This window comes from Scaptodrosophila lebanonensis, unplaced genomic scaffold, assembly GCF_003285725.1.
Source record: "Scaptodrosophila lebanonensis strain 11010-0011.00,11010-0021.00 unplaced genomic scaffold, SlebRS2 tig00000085-arrow-pilon, whole genome shotgun sequence".
NCBI lineage: Eukaryota > Metazoa > Arthropoda > Insecta > Diptera > Drosophilidae > Scaptodrosophila > Scaptodrosophila lebanonensis.
This window is the reverse complement of record NW_022060564.1, coordinates 2,259,970-2,285,831: the sequence shown is the minus strand read 5'-3', so window position 1 is coordinate 2,285,831 and position 25,862 is coordinate 2,259,970. Positions and strand designations below refer to the sequence as shown.

General features: G+C 35.7%; 4 protein-coding genes across 4 annotated transcripts; 2 read left to right on the top strand and 2 right to left on the bottom strand.

Moving 5' to 3' along the window:
• The first annotated feature begins 8,738 nt into the window (after positions 1-8,738).
• LOC115626565 (venom dipeptidyl peptidase 4-like) lies at positions 8,739-11,374 on the top strand. Its single transcript, XM_030521943.1, has 8 exons — positions 8,739-8,898; positions 8,962-9,056; positions 9,108-9,728; positions 9,778-10,007; positions 10,063-10,261; positions 10,320-10,857; positions 10,928-11,139; positions 11,200-11,374. The coding sequence occupies exons 1-8, from the start codon at positions 8,739-8,741 to the stop codon at positions 11,293-11,295; spliced, it is 2,151 nt and encodes a 716-aa protein (XP_030377803.1). The 3' UTR covers positions 11,296-11,374.
• Positions 11,375-13,602: 2,228 nt separating this feature from the next.
• On the top strand, positions 13,603-14,534 carry LOC115626564 (venom allergen 5-like). Its single transcript, XM_030521942.1, has 3 exons — positions 13,603-13,734; positions 13,794-14,203; positions 14,262-14,534. Exons 1-3 carry the CDS (start codon positions 13,603-13,605, stop codon positions 14,494-14,496), a joined length of 777 nt encoding a protein of 258 aa, XP_030377802.1. The 3' UTR covers positions 14,497-14,534.
• Positions 14,535-14,759: 225 nt separating this feature from the next.
• On the bottom strand, positions 14,760-15,702 carry LOC115626562 (venom allergen 3-like). Its single transcript, XM_030521941.1, has 3 exons — positions 15,571-15,702; positions 15,100-15,509; positions 14,760-15,045 (listed from the first exon to the last, which is right to left on the bottom strand). The coding sequence occupies exons 1-3, from the start codon at positions 15,700-15,702 to the stop codon at positions 14,811-14,813; spliced, it is 777 nt and encodes a 258-aa protein (XP_030377801.1). The 3' UTR covers positions 14,760-14,810.
• A 5,908-nt stretch (positions 15,703-21,610) lies between these two features.
• On the bottom strand, positions 21,611-22,280 carry LOC115626491. The gene is made up of 2 exons (XM_030521875.1): positions 22,216-22,280; positions 21,611-22,157 (listed from the first exon to the last, which is right to left on the bottom strand). The coding sequence occupies exons 1-2, from the start codon at positions 22,228-22,230 to the stop codon at positions 21,834-21,836; spliced, it is 339 nt and encodes a 112-aa protein (XP_030377735.1). The 5' UTR covers positions 22,231-22,280; the 3' UTR covers positions 21,611-21,833.
• Between the last annotated feature and the right edge of the window lie 3,582 nt (positions 22,281-25,862).

Below are 25,862 nucleotides of genomic sequence, written 5' to 3'. Positions count from 1 at the left end.
TGCTTATGTCATTGCATTATCTCGCAAAGAGATAGAAAATAATTTTGAGAAGGAACAAAATACGGTTATTATTTGGATTAGATTCAGTTTTTAAAAATTGATTAAGCTTTTGTAATTAGAGCGTCCTTTAACGCAACAATATTTGAACATTGTCTTTATTCAAATAAGAAAATGAATATGAACATTGTATAATGCAACTGCAAGAGAGGAATGCAATCAGAAATAGGTTTTATTCAGCATTTTCTCGTTTTTCCTATAAAATAGTAGAAATCCAAAAGTTAATATACATATGTGGTAGCATAAATGCGTTATTGAGGCGAAACTGACATTGAAAAATACTTAAACTTGGTTGTTTGCTTTATTTGCTAATCTGTTTTCGGTACAGAAAAGTATTCTTTGATTAAATGTTGACCATTTGACCAGATCTCATATCGGTTCGGGAATAAAATCGGGACTTCAGAAATATTCTCCCTTATGAGTTCAATCTTTGTTTCTATCTTACTAATTACATCTAATCCCGAAAAGAAAACACATCCATAGCTCTCAAAAAAAGCACGAACTATCGTCGTTACTGCGGCAAGTTTTTTAAGCGAAAAACTCAAAAATGAACAGATTGAGGAAAACCGAACAAAAAAAGCAAATATAAAATATGCTTTGTAAATTTTATTTTCCAAATTCTGGAAAATAGTCTTAGTCATCATCAAAGAAATGAAATCAATAACATAAGGAAAATAGTTGTTATATATTGGAGACTAATTTTTAGAATATTCTGGCAAACTACATCTTAAAGAAATGTTTAAAGTTGAAAACAGAACTTTCAGTATGAAGCTAAGCATCATAAATTACATTTATACCTGCACTAATCCATCATCGCTGCCAATTTTCTTTCTATGGTTTTGTCGCTTTCATTACACACAATGGAGTTTGAAACTATTGGCGAGAAAACTGCAAACGTTTGCATTTGCAGTCGAAGCTCAGAATGGCATTGGCAAAAAATATGGCTTTTATTGTTTTGTGGGTTTTGTGTGCGGATCTTTTTTTTAACCGCACACGTTTCTGTACCTATACTATGTTGTTGTTGCTGTTATTGTCGTTGCCGTTGCCGTTGCGTACAACAAGCGCTTCATTTCAATTTCAATGGCAGCCTCCGCAGAGTCTATACGGATTACACGCTCGGACCCTGGGCAACCATGATTAGTGTGGCAGGCTTAACCGACGCTTTGTAGCTGCCACACGAAAACGGGGCACAAAATGGCTCATGTTATTGTTGTAGTTGTTCTTGCTATTTGCCCGTCCATAGCCATAAAGCCGAAATTTCATTTTACACACCGTTCGCTAACTAAGCAGCGCACACGAAACAGTGGCATACTGCTTCGAAACACATGAAAAATGTGTTTGTAAAAAATTTATTTGTTTTAAGGAATGTAGTCACTGTTTTATTTTCTTTTGTATACATTTTCTGTAACTAAGTATAATTACCAACACAAAGGCAATAAATTTTTCATAACTCTACTTAATAACTAGAAAATCATAAAAATAATATTTATAGATTTACTACATATTGCAAATACTGTATTCAGGAGTACCAAGTATCATACTTGTACCTTACTAAAAATCTCTGATTTTATTTTATAGAAACATTCATATTTATCATTTTATTTTTTACAAACATTTATTTATCGTTTATCTATTCTCTACTCTGAGCTTTTCTTACGCATGCACCTGAAACAACATTTGTTTCAGATTTGATCCCAAAAATACTCATTGCTAAGACGATCTCTGTTTTAAAATTGAACTTAATTAAAAAACATCTGCTGAGCCCCACGTGCTATATTTGGATGGCAATGTAGCCTAGCTGTTCAGATCAAAACACTTTCTGGAACTTCAGATGCAACCAGTATCAGTAGCTTTATAAATAAAATTTAATTTTATGTAATTTGTCGCAGAAGATAGCATCTCACAAAAGAGAGAGAGAGAGAGAGAGAGAGAGAGAGAGAGAGAGAGAGAGAGAGAGAGAGAACGAGAGCTTCTACCGTTTCTTTTCTATTAATATCTGGCGTAGACACTTGTTGAGCTTCAAACCCATTTTCTACAGTTTTCGCTATATTCGTACACTGTGCGCATTTGGTCGCTTGCTCAGGTCTTGTCATTGTTAGAAGCGTTACAACGCTTTGTTGTACAACAGGACTTGTTGCGACACGGCCATGCTCTTTTCGCTTTGTGTTCCACAACCTCCGCATATGTATTTAAATATACCTACGAACATAGTATACAAGTATAAGTGTCAGCCCGAATATGCCACTCGTGCAGCGTAACCAGGGCAACATATCACAAATACGGTACGAATACCAGATGCCAGACTATCCGGCTATTGTCCCCTGCTAGCCAGCTTTGGAAACAATTTCAATTCAGCGTTTTCTTTTTTTTTTCTCTCTTAGCCCAACTGCCCCACAAAATGAAACTGCCAATTACTTTTATGGCCATGCGAAAATTTTGTAGACTTTAAGTGAACTACTTGTAGGTTGAAGCTGCTTTAAATTTCTGGCCGATTAATGTGCCCCAAAGTGCGGCCACATTCTATAAGCCAAATTTGTTAAGCGGAGCGAAAAGCGGGAAAACAAATAAGCGCTGGCGTCTGCAATGCTGTAGAAATATAATACGGCTCAATGAAGCTTAAAGTGGCAAGGCGCTGCTCAGACATTCTATGTATAACCAGGGATGGCCGAATAATAGAGAAGCGCTTCTGAAAGCTATTGGCAAGACAATTTGAATTTGTGATGTAGCCTGAGTCTCTACTGAATACTCTATTTAATTTTATTTTGCATGCAATATATACATTAGACAACAATTTATAATATATTTATAATTTATTATTTATATATAATTTATTTTTTTTAAATATTTAATTTATTTATATATAATTTATTTTTAGGTCTCCTGTACTTTAGTGCTTTTTATAAAAGTGCTTAATGTTTTTAATGCAAACTAACCCCCACTTGAAGGTTAAATTTTAAATATTAGCTTCGCTATCATATGAAAATAATATTGTAAATGTAGTATATATACAAGAGAGAAACCAATACCTAAAAATGAATTCTTAGAGTTGCCTCAAAGAGCTTGTTGTTCTTCCAAATCTATTTAATGCCGATCGGGGACAAATAAATTATGAAATTTCAATTCTACCTTCGAAACGCATCTGCTTGTCATAATATTAATTTTATATTCGTTTATAACAACATGAGTTGATGGGCTTAAAGCTACTGAAGCATTTGACAAGCTTATCCACTCCATCCCTGGCTATCTCATTCCTCTCATACCCCCGTCTGGCAACTTGGTATACTTGGTTATTCTCGGCCAGTTTGTCTGGCCTCGCTTTTCAACAGTCGCTCAGCCGCGTCGCGCATTAATGTGAAAAATTGGCTCCATTTTGGTAAACGTTTATGCTTTTTGGGCGGCTCTTCGACTGCCTTCTGACTGGACTGACTTCTATGATGCCTAAACGCATTTGGTAACGCCTTATAAAGCTGTCAGCCAATCAATTGATTGAACACTTTAAATGTGTGAAAAAGGCAGTATACATGAACAGTAAATATGTATTTTTATGTGCGCACCCCAAACGTTAATTTTATAAATCATATCAAATTATTGCCCTATGGCATTGTATAGCTATAAGGATAATGAATGATATACTCATATTTATAGCGATTATTTTGTTCAATGAAATGTGGAGAAGTTTGCTTTATTCGATTTATTAAAGTCTATTAACTTTAAGCTTTGAAAGATAGATGCAAGAATTATAAATTATTGGCAAATATCTTTTGATTTCTTGTATTATTAATTCTGAAATGTTGCATATTTCATGAGGTCCTGAACGAATAATTATACTCAGAAATTAAAAGTTAAGAAAATATAAAGAAAACAGGCTATAATTAAAGACAATTTTAATGTATGTACTATATTTATAAAAGCCTACAATTATATTACGTGGTGCATAGAAAATTAGATATATATTAGTAGAAGAGGAAATAAAAAACTAAGGAAGAAAGAAAGAAAATAATCAGATAAATATATGAAAGAAATTTTAGTACCATTCCTTTAAATCGATGTCTTCAGATATGATCACTAATGGCGTATCAGTATGAATAAATTCACATCTACAGTTTTTTCCAGACAGCTGACAAATGATATTATTTCTTTCCCAACTCATGTTAGCTTTCAACAATTCGTGATATAATATAATATCGGTCATCAAATAAACCAACAAAAAGTAGAAAGCAATCACCAAATTTATGGTGCTTGGCCAACAATTAAGCTTCATTTTTTCGTATCAATTGTTTTAACTAATATTTTTTGAACTAAAAGGTCTGGTTTTTTAAAGGGCAAAACTGATATTTAAAACCGGCTTAATATACACAAATGAAACCGACATGAAAAGTCGGTTTTAAAAGCGAAATTCAACAGAACTTTTTAAAGAAGAAATCTGTAGTTGGGTATAAAATTCGAAAAATGGTTGTGAAATTTGTTTGCATGTTTAACAGTTAAATGAAAATAAAAATTAATAACAAACGTGATTTTAGATATCGGAACATTACTGCTCTACTAGTATTATATTTAATTTCATTTAAATCTCAATGAGTGTAAAAGCGAATAGAACAACAACTGTAACCCAGTTTCATATTAAGAGAGCAATCCCGCCAGCTTTGACTTATTCTATCCTATTTTAATTTCTAGCAGATCTTTAATGCAAACAAGCTTATTTCCTTATATAATAAATGAATTAAGTCCGATGGATATTTGACACACTACTTTGCTTGGGATAACACAATAGCTACACACACCTACATGGATAGACAATTCAATTAGTTCGTCCTGGTCGGCTTTTGCCCACGTCAACAAATTTCTAATTGCGCATAAGAATTGCCTCCAGCATTTGGCAGATTGTGCGCGTAGAATTTAATTAAAGGCTCTAAATAGGAAAGTGCGTGGGTATAGGTGTGAATGCAGTCGTGGGTGAGTTGCGAGAATTGCCACCGGAAGCTCATAATTGCTATCAAATGCGCACCATGCTCCCTCCCAGGTGAGAAGATGAGGTGGCAGTCTTTAAGGGCAAGTTCAGTGTCAATAACTCGCAAAAAGTCGTGCCTTGCACTCACTTTTACTTGCGCGCTTAACCTCCATGTCCCAATCCCCATTAATAATAATATTAATAATGACAGTGCAGTGGCAAACTGTGGGGCAACATTTTTGGTGTAATTTTCCTTCTTGTTAGTATATTTGGTGCTGTTGTCCCCAGCCATTAGTTCAGTGGCCTGACAGCAATTAAAGGGCCAAGTTCAGTGTCCTGCTTGGCGGAAACAAGGTAGCGCACAGCACGATGACTCTGCATATTGGTGCAATCAAGCTTGATTGTCGTAATTTAGTGAGTGGTGCTTGCAAATAGGGAAAGTACAAGTCGGAGAGCAATTGGATTAACGGATAGCTATAGTAAATAACACTTTAAGTAGATAAGGACTTAATGTTATTGGCACGCTTCTGATCCATATGGATAATCAGAGTAATTTATCTATGTTTTATTTAAGTGCGTTCAGAAGAAGAGGCATATTTATTGAAAATTCATTGCAACTCATAGATAAAACAATATACAAATAATACAAATGCTGTACACACTTGATTTACAATAACAACTGAAGATGGACAGAAATTACATATCCGGCAATAGGCTCTTTAGAAATTATTCATTTAAAAAAGTTCATTTATATTCAGAGTAAACTTCAATGTATTTCGAATCGAAAAACTCTTCCAATTTATTTCTAGAATCTCAAAACGCAAACTGGTCTATCTTTCTTGAACTGGGCAATAATTCCTCAACTTAAATTGAGTTCAAAATACTTTATGATCAAACCAGACATGCAGAAAAATATTTAGTCAAATATAATATATAAAATACTTCGTTCCTCTTTTTACTGAGTAATTATGTTATTAATTGGAGGCGTCATGAATTGGATTTCAACTCAAATGTTATTTATTTAGTGAATAGGAATTCTGTTTTAATAGACGAACTTTTCGCTGTCGTAGAGTTGGACAACAAAGCAACAAATATTTGGTGATACTGGTGGACAGTTATTATAATTATTTATCATTCTATAACACATTATCAAATCACTCATTGACAATTCTTTTTAAGTATTTAAGCTTTTTCCGTGCCAAATCAACACATTTTAATGAAGTTTTAGTTTTAAAAGTATTGATTAAAAAATTAAAAAAGCCCAAAACCACTCTTTAATTACTTTATCCTTGGAACATACCAGGAATAACTCCGTCACATGCACAATGTAATAGGTACTTAATATGCTTCACACTCCCTTGTCAAGTTGTGTTCCAAAAGAATTTAAAAATATGCATTAGATACGCTGACTCAATACTGCGGATGTCAAAAGAAATTACTCACACTGTCTGTCAATGACACTCGTATACTCGTACATACGAGGCTGTATCAGGCTTTTAGGCACTGCTTCTATGCCATTAACTTTGTAAAGCCCAAGCCAAATTGTAGGAGTTGACTGCGGGCACAGCTTTTAACGTTTAAGCGACACATGATGGTGGCCCCAAAAGTGCAGTCATCACTTATCCTCCCCTCTCCATCGAGTGTACAACTTAATTTATTAAATTTCCACCGAATTTGTTGTCTCAGCAATAACGCTCTCCCTAGAACAACAACGTTAAGCGACAAAAAAGAAAACAGCCAAGCCGAAGTGCCCACGCATTTCTAATAGGAACTGCCCATCGTCGTAGTACTCGTATCTGTTCAATATTCGATACGCGATAAAATAAATTTTAGTCGAGCACAAACTTTTTGGCTAAAATTGTTTTCCCCAACTTAAACAAATACAGAATAGAGGTGAGCGCAAAACGTGAATTTTTGTAAATGTGGCCAGGCGTTCAAGATACTAAAATCCTCGAAGACACGCAAATAAAATAATAATATACAATAAGAAATAAAAAAATAATCATTAAAGCTAAGGAAAATAAAAATATTAGTAACAATTACAATAAATTGAATTAAATTGAATAAAATAAGAAATAAATATCTAATGAATATCGTAATAACTTAAAACTAAACTGGTACTTGTAAAGCTAGGATAAGGCTTAAAAAAAAATTAATAATTTAATAAATAAATAAATAAATCTATCTTTTAAAAATAAATAACTTCAAAAATCAAATATTTAATAAATGAAAAATAATATGATAAAAAAATGAAAAGTTTAATAAATAAGTAAATAAATACATAAACAGTTCAAATTTAAACAATTCAATTTTATATTAATTATCTTTATAGCAAAAATGAAAGCACAACAAAGCTCTTTTTTACCACAAAGACAAACTTTCTCACATGCACATCACTACTTGGCAGCGCTCTTGCTATTGCATTAGACGCGGTCTGTGCCTTCGTCTTAGTCTTTAGTCTTATCCCTACCCTCAGCCTTCGATTGTGCCAACCCATTATAAGTTCAAAATTGTGCTCAAATTTCATTAGATTTTTTGTGCAAACACTTGAAAGTTGCTCGTAAGACGCGGCAGCGAAGAGGGGCTAAAATATGCGAGTCGACACCCAACAGCATACAGAGCAGCAACATCAGATACTCGTATAACAATGTGCTGTGCGCGCCGCAAAGTATGCAACGCCTTAACGCACACACAAACACAACAATTGTTGTATGAAAGCATTGACATTGGGCGAGTCAGCTCGTAGTGCTTATATTTATAATCGCCAGCAATGCCCAACACGCGCAACATATTGAAATCGTCTGATATAGGAGGGCTTAAGTTCAATGCACGCACAGGCTTGCAGGCAAGCCTAATTTAAGATATATAGTACTCGTATGTATGGAAATCGTGAAGTCAATGTGTAGCTCCAATTTATGAATGTGCAGCAGAGTTTTAAAATCCGCTCGACTGGTCAAAGTTCAATGTCTGCCCACTTTTTAGCCAAAAGCAAATGCACAATTTGTGGAAGCGCTTTTTTAATTTAATTGTGCACACGCAAATGCGAACGCAAATCCGGACACGTTTTTGTTCCAGCTACAAATAAGTGCCATAAAATAACATAGGAATCGAGAGTAGTAGTCGTTCAACTTATAGATACTCTAGAAAAAGGTTCAGTTGATTTTTATTGCATTGATTTATAATATTATTTCGAATCTCACTGAGTCTTCAATGGCATGAAGATACTATGGCGATTAAAACAGCAATGATATTATGAAAATTAATGGAAAAAGAAATAGTCTTGATAATTTGAAGCTATTTCAGATAATCAAATTTTCAATTTAAACTAATATATTTAAAATAAAATCTAACTTTATGATTACATACTACTGTACAACTACTATAAACTTGCAATGTCGACTTGAAAACATATAATTCAAAAGAAAAATAGAGAACACTAATAATATATTTTAAGTATTAATATTAGAAAGCCAAAAAAATCGAATAACACGCCTTTGAACGTCGCAATATTTTCACAAATACAATGTTTTCACAGCTACATTAAATTACTGGCAACATAGTTGTCAATGGTAGTAGGTAATAGATAATTACGTGTTCATGGTTTATGGTAATTGTATACTTATTGAGAATGATAGCAGAATAATTTTAATGTTTTAAAATAATTAGCTTTTTGATTTATGCATCCATTCTGTATATAAAGACATAACGTTACAGCGATTGTTCGATTCTGACAATGGCTTTTCAACTATTAGCATTGGTTTCAATTATTTTCGGGCCTATTGGATTTACAGAGGCCTCCAACGAACCTTCAAAAACACCTTGGGAACTTGAGGAAATTACTACAGCGGACCAACTCAAGTACTCACTTTTCATAACTGGCAAATGGTTGACAGGTAGGTCTAGCATTAGAAACCTTATCAAAAGTTTTATTAACTGCTAATGAATGCCTCTGGTAGCTGAGAAATTCTATTATGCAACCAATAGTAGTGATCTGGAATTGTACAATGTCCGCACGCAGAAGACAAAAGTACTTCTAAGTAGAGAGGAGTTGGTAAGAATTCAAATAAATATTTAAGAACAATTATAACAACATTCTTTACAGGGAAAATATTACAAAAGCGAACCGATTATCGATTTAAGTGCAGATGAAAAGGAACTTTTTATATCGTCTAGTTATCCGTCGAATTACACTCTCCTCAACATTGAAGGCGCAAGTGCAAAAGTTCTATATAGTAATATCACCAGTTATAGCCAAGAGAACCGATTAATTTTCACCTCTAATAGGACCCTCTGTTTGAGACTTGAAAACGTTAACTTAAAATGCTTAACACCCCCTGAGTCTACCGAATTTGTAAACCATATACCTTCGCCAGATGGAACTAAAGTTGCCGTCACTATCCAGGACGAAAGTCGAGTAAAGTTCCACAAATTGTTACTGTATGGCGATATAGATGGCTTTTCCAATCAGTATGTAAAAGAAAAGGACATCAAATATGCTAAGATAGGCGCCGAAAAAGGAACACAATATCTCCAAATATATGACTTAAGAAATCCCGCTCTAGAGCAAGTGAGCGTCAAGGCTCCTGAAGATATAGTCGGACCAGATAGCTATTTGGATAGATATCTTTGGTTAAATCATACTCACTTGCTGGTTATATGGCTAAATCGACGCCAAAACGTGTCCACATTTCAAGTTTGCGCCACTAGTGGTGTTTGTCAAGAGGTGAGTCGAGAAAAGAAAAGCTACCTATTTAACTATTGTAGTTCTTCAGGTCAAGCGTTTGCAAGAATTAAACGGCTGGGTTGAGGGAGTAAACTCCTATGATCATGGCACAAATATAGAAGTTGTCAACAGCGGGAGAAATTGTATTTTCCTTTACTGGATCGACGATTGGTATCAGATATGGAACATGGATCTGGAGACTGGTAAAAATATATGGCAAAGCAGAGGCAACTTTACCGTCCTTAAGATCTATGGATATGATGAAAAAAATGACAAGATGTATGTAGTGTGCTGTTTTATAAAACAAAAGAGAGTTTTCATATCCACCTTCTAGTTATTATCAAGCCACAAGGCCGAACGATCCTGCAGTCGCCCATATCTTTAGCAACGATGAGTGCCTCACCTGTGAATTGCGTGATGAGGAAGGAACTGTCTGTGAACATGCCGATGCCTCATTTAATGACGACTTTTCGCTCTTTGCAGCATTCTGTCGGGGACCTAGTGTACCATATTCCATTATTTTGGAAACCAATGTATGTTTTTCAACATTTAAATTCCACAGACTTAACAAGAAACAACCACTCTTTATAGGCGAGGAGGGTACTACGTGTCATTGAAAAGTTCAGTGATATACGCCTACAAGTGGCCAACAAACTTCAGCCCATTAGCAAGTACATGAATGTTACCTTGGCCGATGGCAGCTCTGGCTATGCCAAGCTCCAGTTACCTCCAAATTTTTCTGAAACCAAGAAGTATCCGCTTCTGGTTTACGTTTATGGTGGGCCGCATACTACAGTGGTTTCCAAGCAATTTAAAATTGAATTTCAACATTATATGACAACCAAACATAATGTCATTTGGGCCTACATCGATGGACGGGGTACTCCCAATAAGGGTAGAAGCCTACAATTTTCTGTTAACAATCACTTGGGAGACTTTGAAGTGCAGGATCAACTGCATGTAACGCATTGGTTTCAGGAAAACCTACCCTATGTAGATAGCAAACGGACAGGTATTTGGGGACACAGCTATGGAGGCTATATGGTTATCAAAATTCTGCAAGCTGATGATAAGGGAGTCTTCCAATGCGGCGCAGCCGGAGCACCCGTTACAACATGGACTCTGTATAGTAAGTCCTGGATAGACCTCTATTTCTTGGCTCACATTCATAAAGTAAACACTTTTGAATACCCAATTAGAAAACTGGTATGGAGAAAGATATATGGGCCTGCTGGACACAGTGGAGCAATTAAGGGATTTCAACAGAAGCAGCACTCTAAATGATATTGAAAATCTCCGATCGCACCAGCTATTACTGATGCATGGGACAGCCGATGACAATGTTCCCATTGAACATACGCATGTATTGGCCAAAAAGTTACAAGATGCGAATATACTCTTTGATGAAATGGTAAATATAGGTATAACTACCAACCGAACAACAAAAATTTAGCTTCAATTCTTCCACTAGATTTTTGTTGATGCCGACCATCATTTCTCGTACATCTATAGCTTTAAGCTAATGGAGCGTTTCTTTACAAGATGCTTGAAACTATCTGAATTATAAAGAAAACATAATAAAAATTAAATAAGAAGAAGTGAAAATAAGACACGAGATATCTTCATTCAAAATTTAATACACTTTCTTGTCTAAAAAACTTGTCAATTTTACGATCAACTGATAATAAACCACTTCCTGCATTAAATTTACTTGCTTCGGTAAAGCGTTTATTTTTTATTATTTTCTTAAAGCTATGAATCAATTAAAGAAATAAAGTTTGCATTTTATGGGACCTACTTGAAATAAATGGGCCGTTAAAACGAAATTTGAAGTGCCTTTAATTTTTTCCCATAGCATTGCCAAAAACTAGTGTACCCACAAGTTGTGTCCATTTCCAAGAGAGTATTGCATGTTTAAAAATAATCTCAGTAACAACAATGCAAAAACGTGGCGAAATTTAAAATAAAATGGAAGCAAACATTTTATGGAATTCATAGCATACAATTAGGCTTGGTTGCCTGCCAGACAAAAGCCATTTGCCAGGTGCAGACGATTCGCCAAATGCTCTTGATAATGCTATGACGCTGGATTAGTTGGCTTGCTCTGTCAATGCTGGACTGGGCTAGGACTAGAGCTGAGGATATTTGTTGTTGGCTTACGGTTTTCTAAAAAGGGACACGGTGCAATGACTGAACACTGTCCGAACATTTTGTTTGTGTAGTGAAACGGGCGAGTCATCAAATAATGCTGGGGATTTCGATTCGAATTTAATGGCATTGCCAAGGGAATAAAGCGGCTGCAGAATAAGGATAGCCGCAGCTAAGGTAAAATTGGAAAATTTTTATTTTTTCACAAACAGCAATTTGATTTTTATGATGAAAGGTATTAGAAGTGCACTTAAGCTCGGCAATGGCCTTTAGTCGAGTGCATATAAAAATGGATTATTAAAGTAAAGTACACTCTTAAATATAATTTTACATTTTATGTTGAGTTGTACGCAGCATAGCTTACAATTATTAGCTATAAGCATATTTTTTTAACAATTCAGTGACTTATTAAGCTCAAATTTAAGAGAAATTTATAAACCTTCACTTATATAATGCACAATAAATTATTTTTAGTATTCTAACATCAACATTAGAATTTAATTAATGCATACAGCGCAAAACAAGTTCAGATTAAAATAACAGTAATGTAGAGTCAATTCCTCTAAGCAAAATATACAGCAAAGGTTTAGAATTATATTATCTACATTTAATCAACAAATATAGGAAGTTTTAAAAAACATCTGGATTCATGGTTATAGAAATTGTATAATCAGAAGTTTTCGTTGTCTAAATAAGTTATACACTTAAATATGAACAAAAGTTTCAATTTGTTATCGAGGTATGAAAGGTTATTGTCTTTTCTATAAAAAATTAACTGTCATAATGTTATTTATTTATTTGAACTGCAAATAAAACAAACTTTAAACTACTGTTGTTTAAACTTTTCTATTTTGGTTTGGTTCTACATACCACGCGTACTATTTTTACCATACGAGTTCCGTCTAATAAATGTTTTGCAATGACAAATTTTTAATTCATTTATTCTTTAGAAGAAATTCTGTAATGACGTAGTTTTATGTCAATATTTTCCACAATAAAAACAAAATAAACACAAAAGCAACGCGCGCCCTTTTTATATTTGTATACCCTTAACTTCCTTCAAAATTTATGGAATAGAACTATTAGTTTAAAGAAACAATTTTAACAAAGTTCCGCTCTCTCTCTCTCTTCAGAGGTTTCACCTAAAAGAGCACAAATTGTTTCATATAAACGAGTAATATGTATATATATAATTTTCAAACGTCAGTATGTAAGCAAGTATTATCTATCTGCCTTATGGTTTCAGCAAACTAAAGAGGCCTTCTTCTGCAAAATAAAGTGGTTATAGGAGAAGCATTGAAATCTTTCAAACCATGTCCGCTATCGTTATTTGAGAGACCTAAATATTCAGCTGAATATACATTAACTTCAACAATATTACAATACCCCCCCCCCCCCCCATGCAAATAAACAAATACATATTTAGCTGTTAGGCATAGACACTCTTGGAACTTGCCTAAAAACACGTTAGAGCAGATGTTTCTTCAAAATACAAATACATCTGAACTTCAAATGTCAGCCTAATTTACTAATTTAATGCTAAACGTAAATACAATAAGGCAGGGAAGGCATAGAGCGTAATGATTGTTTAAAAAACTATAGTGATTGACTGATTAAACAAGGAACAATTACAATTAAATAAACAAATAATTGAGTTTGTAATATCGGTGCTATAAAAGATGGTTGTTCAACCACTCAGCGTGCACTACAATTTAGTTAACAGATAATGGCACATCTAGGCGTCTTTCAAAAAGTTTTCCTGTTCACCCTTGGTGCGGCTTTTGTGGTGGCAGACACCGATTACTGCTCATCGAGTCTCTGCGGCAGCTCCCAGCATATAGCATGTGAAAACTCAGGCGTAGGTTTGAAAAATATTTTCACACTGTCGGAATGATATAAACAATTTCCAAATACTAGGACTGGTCATCGGCCTGTCCCACGAGTCCGGCCCCCATAGCAGTTGACATCACCCCACAACTCAAGAATCAAATTTTCAGAGGTCACAATTTCAGACGACAAAGATTGGCTTCAGGCAATCTGCCCGGTTTTGAACCAGCCGCTCGCATGGCCTCTGTCAGATGGAGCGAAGAACTTGCTCAGCTGGCGGCCCTCAATGTCAAGCAGTGCGAGATGCAACATGATGCATGCCACAATACGGACCAATTCAAGGCTAGTGGGCAGAATCTGGCAATGATCGGCTATGGCGGTGACCAATCTAGCAAAACGGATAAGGAGTTGGTCACTCAGTCCCTCACCATGTGGTGGAGTGAGCACAAGGATACAACAATGGCACAAATTAACGAATATCCCAGTAACTACAACGGACCGTAAGCACCTTGTCCTCAAATATAATGGACAGATATACATATATTATTTTGTTTGCAGACCAATTGGCCATTTCACGGCAATGGCTCAGGAGAAGAACACACATGTGGGGTGTGCCGCGGCGCGTTATATCCAGAATAATATGAACTATTGGCTGTTTGCATGCAATTACGCCACTACGAACTTTATAGGCCAACCTGTCTATACGGCAGGACCCAGCGCATCCGAATGCACGAAAGGCACGCACAAGAATTTCGATGCCCTCTGCAAAGTCAGTGAGGTCTATGACCGGTAAATCTTTACGAAGTATTTTGTTTTTAAAAAGCATTTAGAACTAAAACACTTGAAATTTTTGAGTAAATATTTGTGTAAAATCAAACGATAAGGTAAAAATATATTTTTATAATACGAATAAATATTTGGGATAAATATCACTCTCCGGTTTGAATAGATTGCCGACAGACAAAACAAAAATTAAACATAACCTTTTTTAAAGCGTTTTGAAAGAAGTTCCACTTTTACTGTCTTCGAATCTAAATAATAAGAAACACATTCATATGGTTTTCCATTACTTTATATTTTAATAGTTTATAAAACCATTGAAGAGATTCACAAATTATAGACTTCAGTAACCTTGCAGAGGGCATTGAAATTCACGTTCCTGCCCTTCGTGCATTTAGATGCGGTGGGCCCCGCCGTATAGACGGGTAGACCTATATAGTTCGTAGTAGCGTAATTGCATGCGAACAGCCAATAGTTCATATTATTCCGAAAATAACGCGCCGCTGCACACCCCACATGTGTGTTCTTCTCCTGAGCCATTGCCGTGAAATGGCCAATTGCTCTGCAAGTTAAATAATATATATCTGTTGATTATATTTGTGGGCAAGGTACTTACGGCCCGTTGTAGTTACTGGGATATGCGTTAATTTGTGCCATTGTTGTTACCCTATACTCAGTCCACCACATGGTGAGGGACTGAGCGACCAACTGCTGATTCGTTCTGCTTGATCGGGCACCGCCATAGCCGACCATTGCCAAATTCTGTCCACTAGCCTTGAATTGAGCCGTATTGTGGCATGCATCATGCTGCATCACGCACTGCTTGACATTGAGGGCCGCCAACTGAGCAAGTTCATTGTTCCATCTGACAGGGGCCATGCGAACAGCCGGTCTAAAACCGGGAAGATTACCTGCAGCCAACCTTTGTCGTCTTATATTGTGACCTCTCACAATTTGCGTTCTCAGGGCTGGCGTTATGGCAACTGCTATGGGGGCCGGACTAGTGGGGCAGGCCGAGGACCATGCCTAGTATTTGGAAATTCTATACACCATATTTTAACCGTATGTAAATTTGTTTAAAACCTACGCCTGTGTTTCCACATGCTATATGCTGGGAGCTCCCGCAGAGACTCGAAGAGCAGTAATTGGTTTGGGCCACCACCAGAGCCGCACCAAGAGTGAGCAGCAGAATTGGTTGAAAGACGACTAGATGCGCCATTATCTGTTAACTAAAGGCCTACTGGTTGAACAACCATCTTTTATAGCATCGAGATTTCATAGCAGATTGTTTGACTATTTGACTGTAATTTGCTGTTGTTTAATCTGTCACATCGTGAACACAATACCTCAATATAATTTTCGCTTCGTGCTTGCTACTTGCTGACGCAAACGTATTTCTAGTACTAAAGAAATTTTATGCGTAAATATTTGTTAGTTTGCATTTGAAGTGTTGGCGAAATCAAATCAACATCATGTATGTATATTCAGCTGAGTATTTAAAATAAGTGGAGAAGCTAAAGTCGGGTTTCCCGACTTTCAAATACTGTGTGCATATATTGTATGATATACATACATATATATGTATGTGTAGAATAATTAAACAAGCTAAGAAAATCAAGAAATTTAAAAACAAAAATTCAAGAAATGTACATAACTGTATGACTCTAGCATGCTTGGCTTGGCAGTAGTGGGAAATAGAACACAGACTTAGGGCAATCCTATTGAAGTGGCGTGGAGTGTAGCTACGCATGCAAACACCGTTTCACATAAACGGCTTTACACGTTAGCGCGTGTCCCTATACACGACTCTTCAGCACTCTCACGAAAAGTTTGATGTTCGGCCACTCACTCTCTCTGGACAAAACGCAACGTCGCACAATCAGAAATCTGCAGATCAGTGTTGCTTGTTCTAGAGCATCAAAAAGCTAGATTCGCATATTAAATAGCTAAATGCAGCTTCCTGCAAATACCTGATATTGAAATGAATACAGCTTTATATTACATTAATACAGCATTATGCTTGAAACTACAAATATACTTTCTGTTTAAAAGTAGCCGCATAATAATGCTTATTCAGCTTTTAATAAACTACAAACCTTGAGGGAAAAATGGTTCAACTGGCAACACTGCTGCAGCCATTCGCAAGAGGGAGAGAGAGATAGAGCGAGTGCTTCGCTCTGAGGCGAACATAAATATGCAGAAATATGAAAACTGTTATAGCTACGTGAACTCATTAGGCTTCGCCAAACATGCAACACACAAAATATAAAATATGCATACATATGTACATGCATATGTATGTACATACATAAAACACATGCATTTAGTTTGCGTATTTGCGGCAATTTGATGTCTGCAAATACAAAGCCCAATTGTGGTGTTTTTTCAATAATTGAGATCAAATATAAATACATGTACATAAGTATGTATGTATGCACATGTGTTATACTGTTATACGAGTTTATACGCAATAAAAGTGTGAATAAAAACAATGAAAAAACATTTAAATAATGCTTACCTACAGATCAGTGCATAACGATCAATTTGATTGATAATACATATATTGCCATTTAATTGATTATAGTAATGCACAAAACACTTTATCACAAGCACTTGAAAAAAAAAACAAACAAAAAACACATATACATACATACACACACACACACACATCCCTGTGCAGGCGACAATATAAACACTACATAAACAAACGACGCGACGCGCTCAACCGTTCAAAGAAAACTGAGCCTCTCTTTGTCGCTGCACAAGAACACGTTCACGAAATCTCTCTCTCTCTCTCTCTCTCTCTCTCTCTCGAAATGATAGTGAAAGGGAAGAAATAGAAAAAAGAAAGAGAAATCTTATTAGACAAATAACAGTAAATCAACTTTCGGGTGCCGAAACTGGCTGGTGTAGAGAGCAATAAGAGTTTCAATGCATGTTAAACGGTTGTTCGATGTACAGATGTGCATATTTAAAAAAAAGTTATGCAGAAACAAGTGAAGAAGCTACAGTCAGGTTTCCCGACTATAAAATACTCTGTACATACTTATGTGTAAAATAATTATAGAATTAAAAAAGAATAATAAAATTAAAAAAAATAAAATTAACTTGCACAGCGAGGTGTCTCTCTGCACCCACTACCTACTTACTTACTACTCGGATATACCAATAGCTAGTTACTGAGTTTGCATTTGCAAGAGGATTTTTTCCATGGCCATTAATGACTGTTACCACAAGTTAATACTTTTTTTTAATAATCAAGGAAAACATTCTAAAAATATTGTCTCCCCACTTATTTGAAAATCAAATCAATTCATTTTAATCGACATGCGACTACAAGTACAACAATTTTCAATTAGGCCTTCCAAAAGTATTAATTTGACACACATTGCGCATTCGCCACGTTGCAAATGACAGGCAGACAGCGAACATTTCTATGTCATGTGGAGGGCAAAAGCTATTGTTGAGGTTGCCAAATCTGCTACCAACTTTTAGCCAAAGTCCCAGAGTTCCGCAGCACTTTATTACACTTCAGCTGACCAGTTTCGCCTTTTAATAAAGGCGGCGCGTGCACTCAGACAGACTTTTACCATTTATTTCATTAGCACATTTTGTGTGCGTGTTCTTGGTATGCTCGTGTTTCTGTTGGCTCATTCATCAAATTAGTGGCTGGTAGTCGGTGGGGCTGTTGAACTGCGGCTCGCGCTAAAGTGCAACATCGTCGCATATCATTTATAAGCATTTAAACAGGCTAGATTAATGGCTAACAACCGCAACCATTACCTCCTTCGTCCACACCAACATCAACTACGCAGCGAACAACAGACAAGCTCAAGCTTTAAATGACTGACTAAACTGAGTGACTGATTGACTGACTGACTGAATGGCCGAATGAATGAGTGAAGCCAATTGTGGTGCACGTTGCGACTGTGGCTGCTTTTGATTTGCCTCTGACGCGTGGCACGAGTTCGTGTGCTCTCTGGTGGCTGGTGTTGATTTTCATGCTCAAATGCACGCCATTGTGCGAATTCTAAAAATAAACGAGTCCCCACCGGCGAGGTGCGCTTTTTAAGTTCGCATTTCAACAATTATTTCATGCTAGACTTAACATGTCCTCATTCTGTTTAACCCTGGGTCTGCGTATCTCTAAATCAGCAAGCTTTACATTTCACAGCTTTTTTAAATTACAAAATTAAATTAAAGCAAATGCCCATACCTAGGGATTTCTTAACCATTTGACGTCGCGGCATAATTATTAGCTTTGCTAATTAGTTGAGTAGAATAAATTTGACCTATTTTCTCTGTTTCTTATGAGATTAAAGACTGTTAATACAAACGAGTCTTTCTTGTTTCAAGTGAGAAATCATGAATAATTCTAAAATACTATTTATCCTCCCTTCTTAACTTAAATAATCGGTTTTGTACTAAACCTTTCATAAATAAAAATGTTTTTGGTACTAAGAACATCAAGTTTTGTATTTCTAGCATACCTTTATATGATATATAATATATCATATATAATATATTATTTTTACCCTATACCTTAAAGTAAAAGTATGACTAGATAAGTCATAGCCAAGTCCTTCAGTTCGGCACACTTTTCGTCCGTATAACCACAAGGATCTCAGAACGTACAGGCACTAGGCAAGTGAAGCTTAAGTATTCAATTGTTCAGACATAAAAAAAATACTTTAAAAATTAGTTATTTGTTGGACTTGCGGAATACAGCATGAACACAAATATAACTTGTTTATTTATAGAAGAAAATTAATTTATTATTTCTTCAATTGAAATTTATTTTATTTATTTAGTTTAAGATTGCTCTTGCAATTTATCTCTTCAAAAAGTTTTCTTACTATAAAGTTTCTCTAGCACAAATGTTTGTCCAAACTAATATACGGACCAAGTGGTAATTAAATAATCAAGTTTCAAATGACTATTTATATCAAAGCATTTTAGTTTTATTTGGTTTTGTGTTTGAGCGCTCGCTTCATAAATGCATTACGTATATCGTATATGAAGTATATATATATATATATATTAGTTAGTTTTATATTTCTGTGTGCCATTCACTCTCTGTCTTCCTTGCGGAAAAGTGCATTTCTGTCTAACTAATCACTAAAGTATTCCCAGTGTAGCATTCCGTTTATGAGTTTTTAAAGAGCTCGCCCCTGCGGCTGGGTTTGTTTTCCTAATTGTGGGGGCAATGTAAAAAGTTTTATATGCCAACTAAATGTGCGTCGGTTTGTAATTAGTTTTTATGGCTTCCCTTGGCCTGGTCAGCAACACCGGATGGAGGATGCTCAAGTTTTGATAAGCCATGCTGTTGTGGTACATGCAGGATACTCCAAGTGGCATGGCCAACAATGCATTCAATCAGCTCCTTTTGACACTGCGATTAGTTGAGCTCACGACTGCTAATTATTCAATCACACATATCTACACACGCAGGATTTGCCATTTTGCATGAATCCTGCAACAAGCAAAATCAATTATTGACAACAGAGAAAACATAAGCGGCACATGTCGCCAAATAATTACCAGCAGCACGATTGTGACGCAAGCTAATTGGCAACTAGCGAGACCAGGACAAACAGAGTCCTGGAATAGCCACAACATGTCACGTGCCATGCCGCACAAATGCAGCATATAATGCCCGATACAAGTATGGTTGCGTATTCCTTTATGTCTCGGAGCAATAGCTCGCTGAATACAGCGTTGTTGTAAAAATATAACTTCGGTTGGCTTGTGATTGTCAAACACAACAATAAGGGAAGTTGTATTTTTTGAACTTAGTAATAAATAGTTAGTTATTCCACATATTCCACTTTACTTTCACCTTTTTATACCCTGTACCCAAAGGGTACAAGGGTATATTAGTTTTGTGCGAGTGCACATGGAACACACAGAAGGAGGCTTGGTAGACCCCACAAAGTATATATATTCTTGATCAGCATGACAAGCCGAGTCGATATAGCCATGTCCGTCTGTCCGTCTGTCCGTCTGTCCGTCTGTCCGTCTGTCCGTCTGTCTGTCTGTCTGTCTGTCTGTATGAACGCAAGGATCTCCGAAAGTATAAGAGCTAGAATAACCAAACTTGGTATACAGATTCTCCTGAGACCGAGAAAGGACGAGTTTGTTCATTTTTTCTGATCCACCCCCCCCACTCCCCCCCTATTAACGATTTTCTATAACTCCCGTAATTCTTGGAATTTTGAACTGAAATTTGGTAGACACATCCAGTTAGTAATTGTATATCCGTATACCAAGTTTCATTATGATAGAATGATTGGAAAGAAAGTTATAGCCATATAACCAGGCCCAATGCACACATACATACATATGTACAAGTACACAAACACGCATAGACACGATTCTGATGTAATTGTAAATGTATCTATGCATGCATGGAATATTTAGTTAATTAATTAAATTAATTTAGTTAATTAATTAAATTAAATTAATTAATTAAATTAAATTAATTAATTAATTTAATTAAATTAATTAAATTACTTTTTTGTGGGGTGGTACAGGGTATTTAAGAGTTGAGCCTGCTCGACTTTAGCATTCCTTTCTTGTTTTGGAATGAACCAACGAACCAACACTTTTAAATATATTTCAATTGTATTTTTAGTTGAAATAATCACCATTTTACATAATTCGAACTAATTTCATAATAGTATTTACAAAAATCTATCTATATACGTGCTTTTAAAATCTATATAGAATTAAAAGAATATTGAATAAAGTTTTCCAACGACTCGACTTTTTAAAATACATATTTAATAATTAAGTTTATTTTCTTCTTTTTAGATCATTATCAAAAATTGTGTAGTTATGGCATTTCAACTTCACCAGAAACCCAACTTGATGTTTGATGAAAAGCTTAATACACATAATATGTATATAAGTTTCAGTCTAGACATTGACAGAAGCACTTATTTCTTAATAAATAAAATAAAAACGAGGTACTTATATAAGTATATTGCATTTGTATGGCTTTCTTAGTAATTTACATTTACGCACCAGCTGCAGCGATTCACAAATGATGGCAGCTTGGAAGTTATCATGGAAATGTCAGAACACCTTTGCCAATACCCTTCCGTGGACAAAAAAAAGTCAAGGGCTCCGCAAAATTTGCAATGCTCCAGTATTTATTAATAGTGTGTGCAGGCACGAGAATGTGCCTTCTAGTCAAATAGTTTTTTGTGTCATTGAGTGTTGACAATTTCTTAGAATTCATATGCGTAGAAATTTCCTTTCCTAGTGTTGTGCTGTTTAGTGTACAAGTGTTTGGAATTTGTGTATGGGTTTCTATGTAATTTTTGTTTTCTAATGCATTTCGCTCTGCTACTTCTTTTTCTTGTCGTCCTTCTTGTCATCCTTTTTCTCGTCCTTCTTCTTATCGTCTTTTTTCTTATCACCGCCACCGCCACCGCCCGGACATGAGGTTAAATAGCCTCCCTTTTGCATACGATTGAAGGATGTCATCGGATCGTAAGTGGAATAGAAATTCTTGTACTTAGTCTTACGCGGTCCATTGTGAAAGACGTACAGAAGGAGCGGTGCAATCAAGGCCAAAACGCAAGCAACTCTCACATTTCCCAAAGTTTTTTTCAAATGCGTATCATGCATAGGAAACTTATAGTTGGGTAGCGGCTTCTTCGGCTTAGCCTAAAAGTTAAGGAGATATGTATAGGTCTGAATATTCGAATAGAAAATATTACATTACCGCTTCTTTCGACATTTTTGCTGCCGAATATATATTAAATGTGTCTCGTTGAACGAACTGTAGTCGAATGATATTAAAATAAATATCTGGGTATAGAAACCAAAAGCAGAGCCTGCTTTAAAAATAAAAAAAAAGAAACTACAAATATATTTAGAGAGAAAGCTTGCTATGAGAACTCTGCCAACCTTTTTGAAGCTGAAAACTACCTATTCCTTTCATTAAAAACATATACAATTAATTAACAGAAATTAGTTAAGAATATTATCAATATAAAATCTATAAAACACATGAGACTTGTATAGCAAATTTTTGAAAAATATAAATAGAGGTATATAGCTGGCCGTTTGGCAAATAAAATTCCCCCACCGTGTCGGATTCGTTATTGGATTTTTTGGTTATTTTTATATGCTTTTTTATTTCTTTAGTTTTATTTAAATTAAGTTCTATATTGTATTGTTGTTGACAGCGTATAATATTTACTTTAAATCTGTTCTTAGTTTACGGCCAAGCAGATTCAACATTTTATTATACCCTTACTATATAAACATTTGAAAACGTTCGGGAAGCAGCATAACCATTGCAACTATGTCATGGCGACACTTTTGTGAAACGGCATTATATTTTCCATTTTCGAGTCTAGTATGCAATATGAAAAAGTTGCACGTATGATAATTCCTTTCCTACTTGGCATTGTGGCAAGTCAACACAACTGAATCGAAAAGCTCAAATATTCAGCAACATCGTCAGCAACATTATTGTGCTTGTGCCTTCATGCATTGTGTTGGCATGCTTAGGTTGCCTTAATACACGATTTTCCGCAAATAAATCAATGCCAAGTGCCCCTTCAACCATTTCGAATCGCCACCGAACATAAATATCAAAAATAATGGATAACGTTGTCTGCTATTTTCTTTTTGGTTTTCCAACAGTTGGCTTCGTTCGTCATGGATTGTCGTGACGTCTCAGCAGATTTTTGTGTAGCAACAAAGGTTCTAAGCCTTCGACTGCTAGCTGAGGCAAAAGTGCCTGCCAAAAGGCAATTTTCAGGCCGACACAGCCCTGCCAGTGGCTCGTTCAATTGCCTTCCACAGGCCATTGTCATTAAATAGATCAAGTCAAGTCATTGTGCAAAGCTTTTCGTACTTGACTGCCTGGTTAGCATTCAATTGATTTATGATGGAACTCTACTAAGGCTCTGAGCACGATTACACTACTGGGCATAAGTATTGAAATAAACCTAAGATAGTCTATATCAGGAGAGCGCTTCTGTGTATGGTCAAAATAATTTATTATCGAAAATATTTAAAATTAAAAGATGCTCATTTTAAATAAAACGAAATTCCTAGTTTAAGCTGTATTTGTGTTTTCTATAAGTTTAATTTAAGTTATTGTAAATAATAATATTATAATTAAAGTTGTAAACAAATTTTCTCTCTCTTCTCTCTCTATCTAACTATCCTATTGCCTAAGTGCATTGATTACATCTGCCCATTTAAAATGTTAATTGATGAACAAAAATACTTCAATAAAATACACACCTTAATTTTAGATTATCTCTGGCCATGCCCGGCTCAACTTTTGTTTTCGTTATGTTTGCCGCTCATGCATTAAACAATTGCTTAGTTCTATGATTATAGTTTCCTTTTTAGAACCCACCGAACCCACCATTTAAAAACAAGGGAATTTTAGTATGTTTTTAAGGCTTTTATCAGTAAAGCAGCAAAGTATTTTTATACTTTCACATTTGCTCTTTCAAATGAGACATTACACTACTTTTTGCCTAGAATTGACTTGACGTACGATTTTTTTTCAACCAGTGTAGTTGCTTGTGTATGGAAACTTTCTCATCATTATGTGAGACATGCAATTTGTCAAATTTGCATTCAGCTGCTGCTGCTCTGGTTGGCGCCTGAAGGCCAGTTTTAAATGAGCTATAATGTCCGCCAATTTGAAGTGCCAATTATGCAATTACTCCGACATGCCTCTGCTTCTAGCATTAAAAGTCGCTAATTTCAATAGTGGCCAGCTTTAAAGCTTTAAGCAATGTTGGCTGCAGTGTAGTTGTTTGCATTTACCTTTTTTTCTGCATAGCTTGGGGCGCCCAAGCAGAACCAAATACAACAAGCGCTGTGTCTGGCTCTGTTCAACGCTGGCTCGGAAAAAAATCATTTATTTACTCTGCCAGCTCAGACACTAACATGACAGTCATAAAACGATTCGCTTTGCGCTTGTCTGTTGCATAATTTTCGGCGCTAAAGCGAATTTTTATTTACAAAATGTTCATTGGCACTGTATTTTATGGCTTCTACTAAGCGCTATGCATACATAGACCAACAGTAGACGAAATTATGTACATATAAACGTTTTGAGCCATTCGATATAGAAGATTCAGTCGCAGAGTAGACTTCGAGGCGTGCTTAGCAAAACAATGCACAAGGACACCCAAGAAATTGGTCTTCTGCCTACACACAGCTCTGGAAAATTGCCACAATTTGTTGTTCTGCAAAAACATGTTGGCTTACAAGTCGTAAAACATGTATTGCACACTTCAGGGGGCATGCCACACAAAGACTCGCACTTCTTTATATGCAGCGTCTGCGAATCGCGCAATCAATAAATTGTAATGGGAACATCAACCTAATGTAGATCGAGAGAAGGCATTTGCATTAAATATATAGAAGAACCTATCGATGCTCAGCATAGTATGATTAGTAATTAAATATTAGATTTCGCCTTATTATTCCCCTTATTATTTATTTAAACTAGAACTAAATCTACAAAAAAACATCTGAAGGCCTTTTATTAAAGTGTTGATGGAATAAAAAACCCTTTATAATAAAAGGATTTATCCAGCTGAATTCCTTAGTACCACACCTTACACGATACGTGTACATATTTGTCCGTAATTGCGTTTTAATGCAAATTGGCCAAGCATTGCTTTTAAAGCTTTTTGTACATTTTCTTTGAACTAATTGAGCTTAAGAATTCCAGTAGCTCAGCACCGCCACTACCCAACACTCGAAGCCTGCTACAGTTGGCAAATAAAATGTAAATTTTTTGCGAACATTTTCCTTTATGACCCTTGACTAGGCAATGGCTAGCAAACAACACGACACCACAGTGTCAGAACATGAACGTCTACATGCCTATAAATATACCGCAGTACAGACATAAATAAATGCTTCACAGCGGAGCCTTTAGTCGCTGCTCGTGGCATAGACGAGCAATAAGGAAGCCACAAAGTAAAGGGGATAAGAGCCCGAAATATACCAAAAACAAAAAAAATAATGCTGAGACTGGTATGGCAAAGAGCAAACAAGTGCAACATTTGGCCATTTGTATGGGAAAGCGGGCTGAACAAATGTTCCTGGCAACGTAAAAAATACATGGCGTACTTTTAGCTGCAAGTGCTGTTTTCCAACCAGAGAGTGGCAACAGAAAAAAAATACTAGTACTTACTCGTATGCACTGCAGTGTCGAAACTTATATACACTATATTGTTTATATAAAACATACAAATATATATAAATAAATAGCGTACACTGATCTGACAAAAATTTTAGTTTAAATATTGGCTATAGAAACAAACTTGTAACAATAAAGTTTTACATACAAAATCTCGTTTTAAACTAGATTATTAGGTCAGC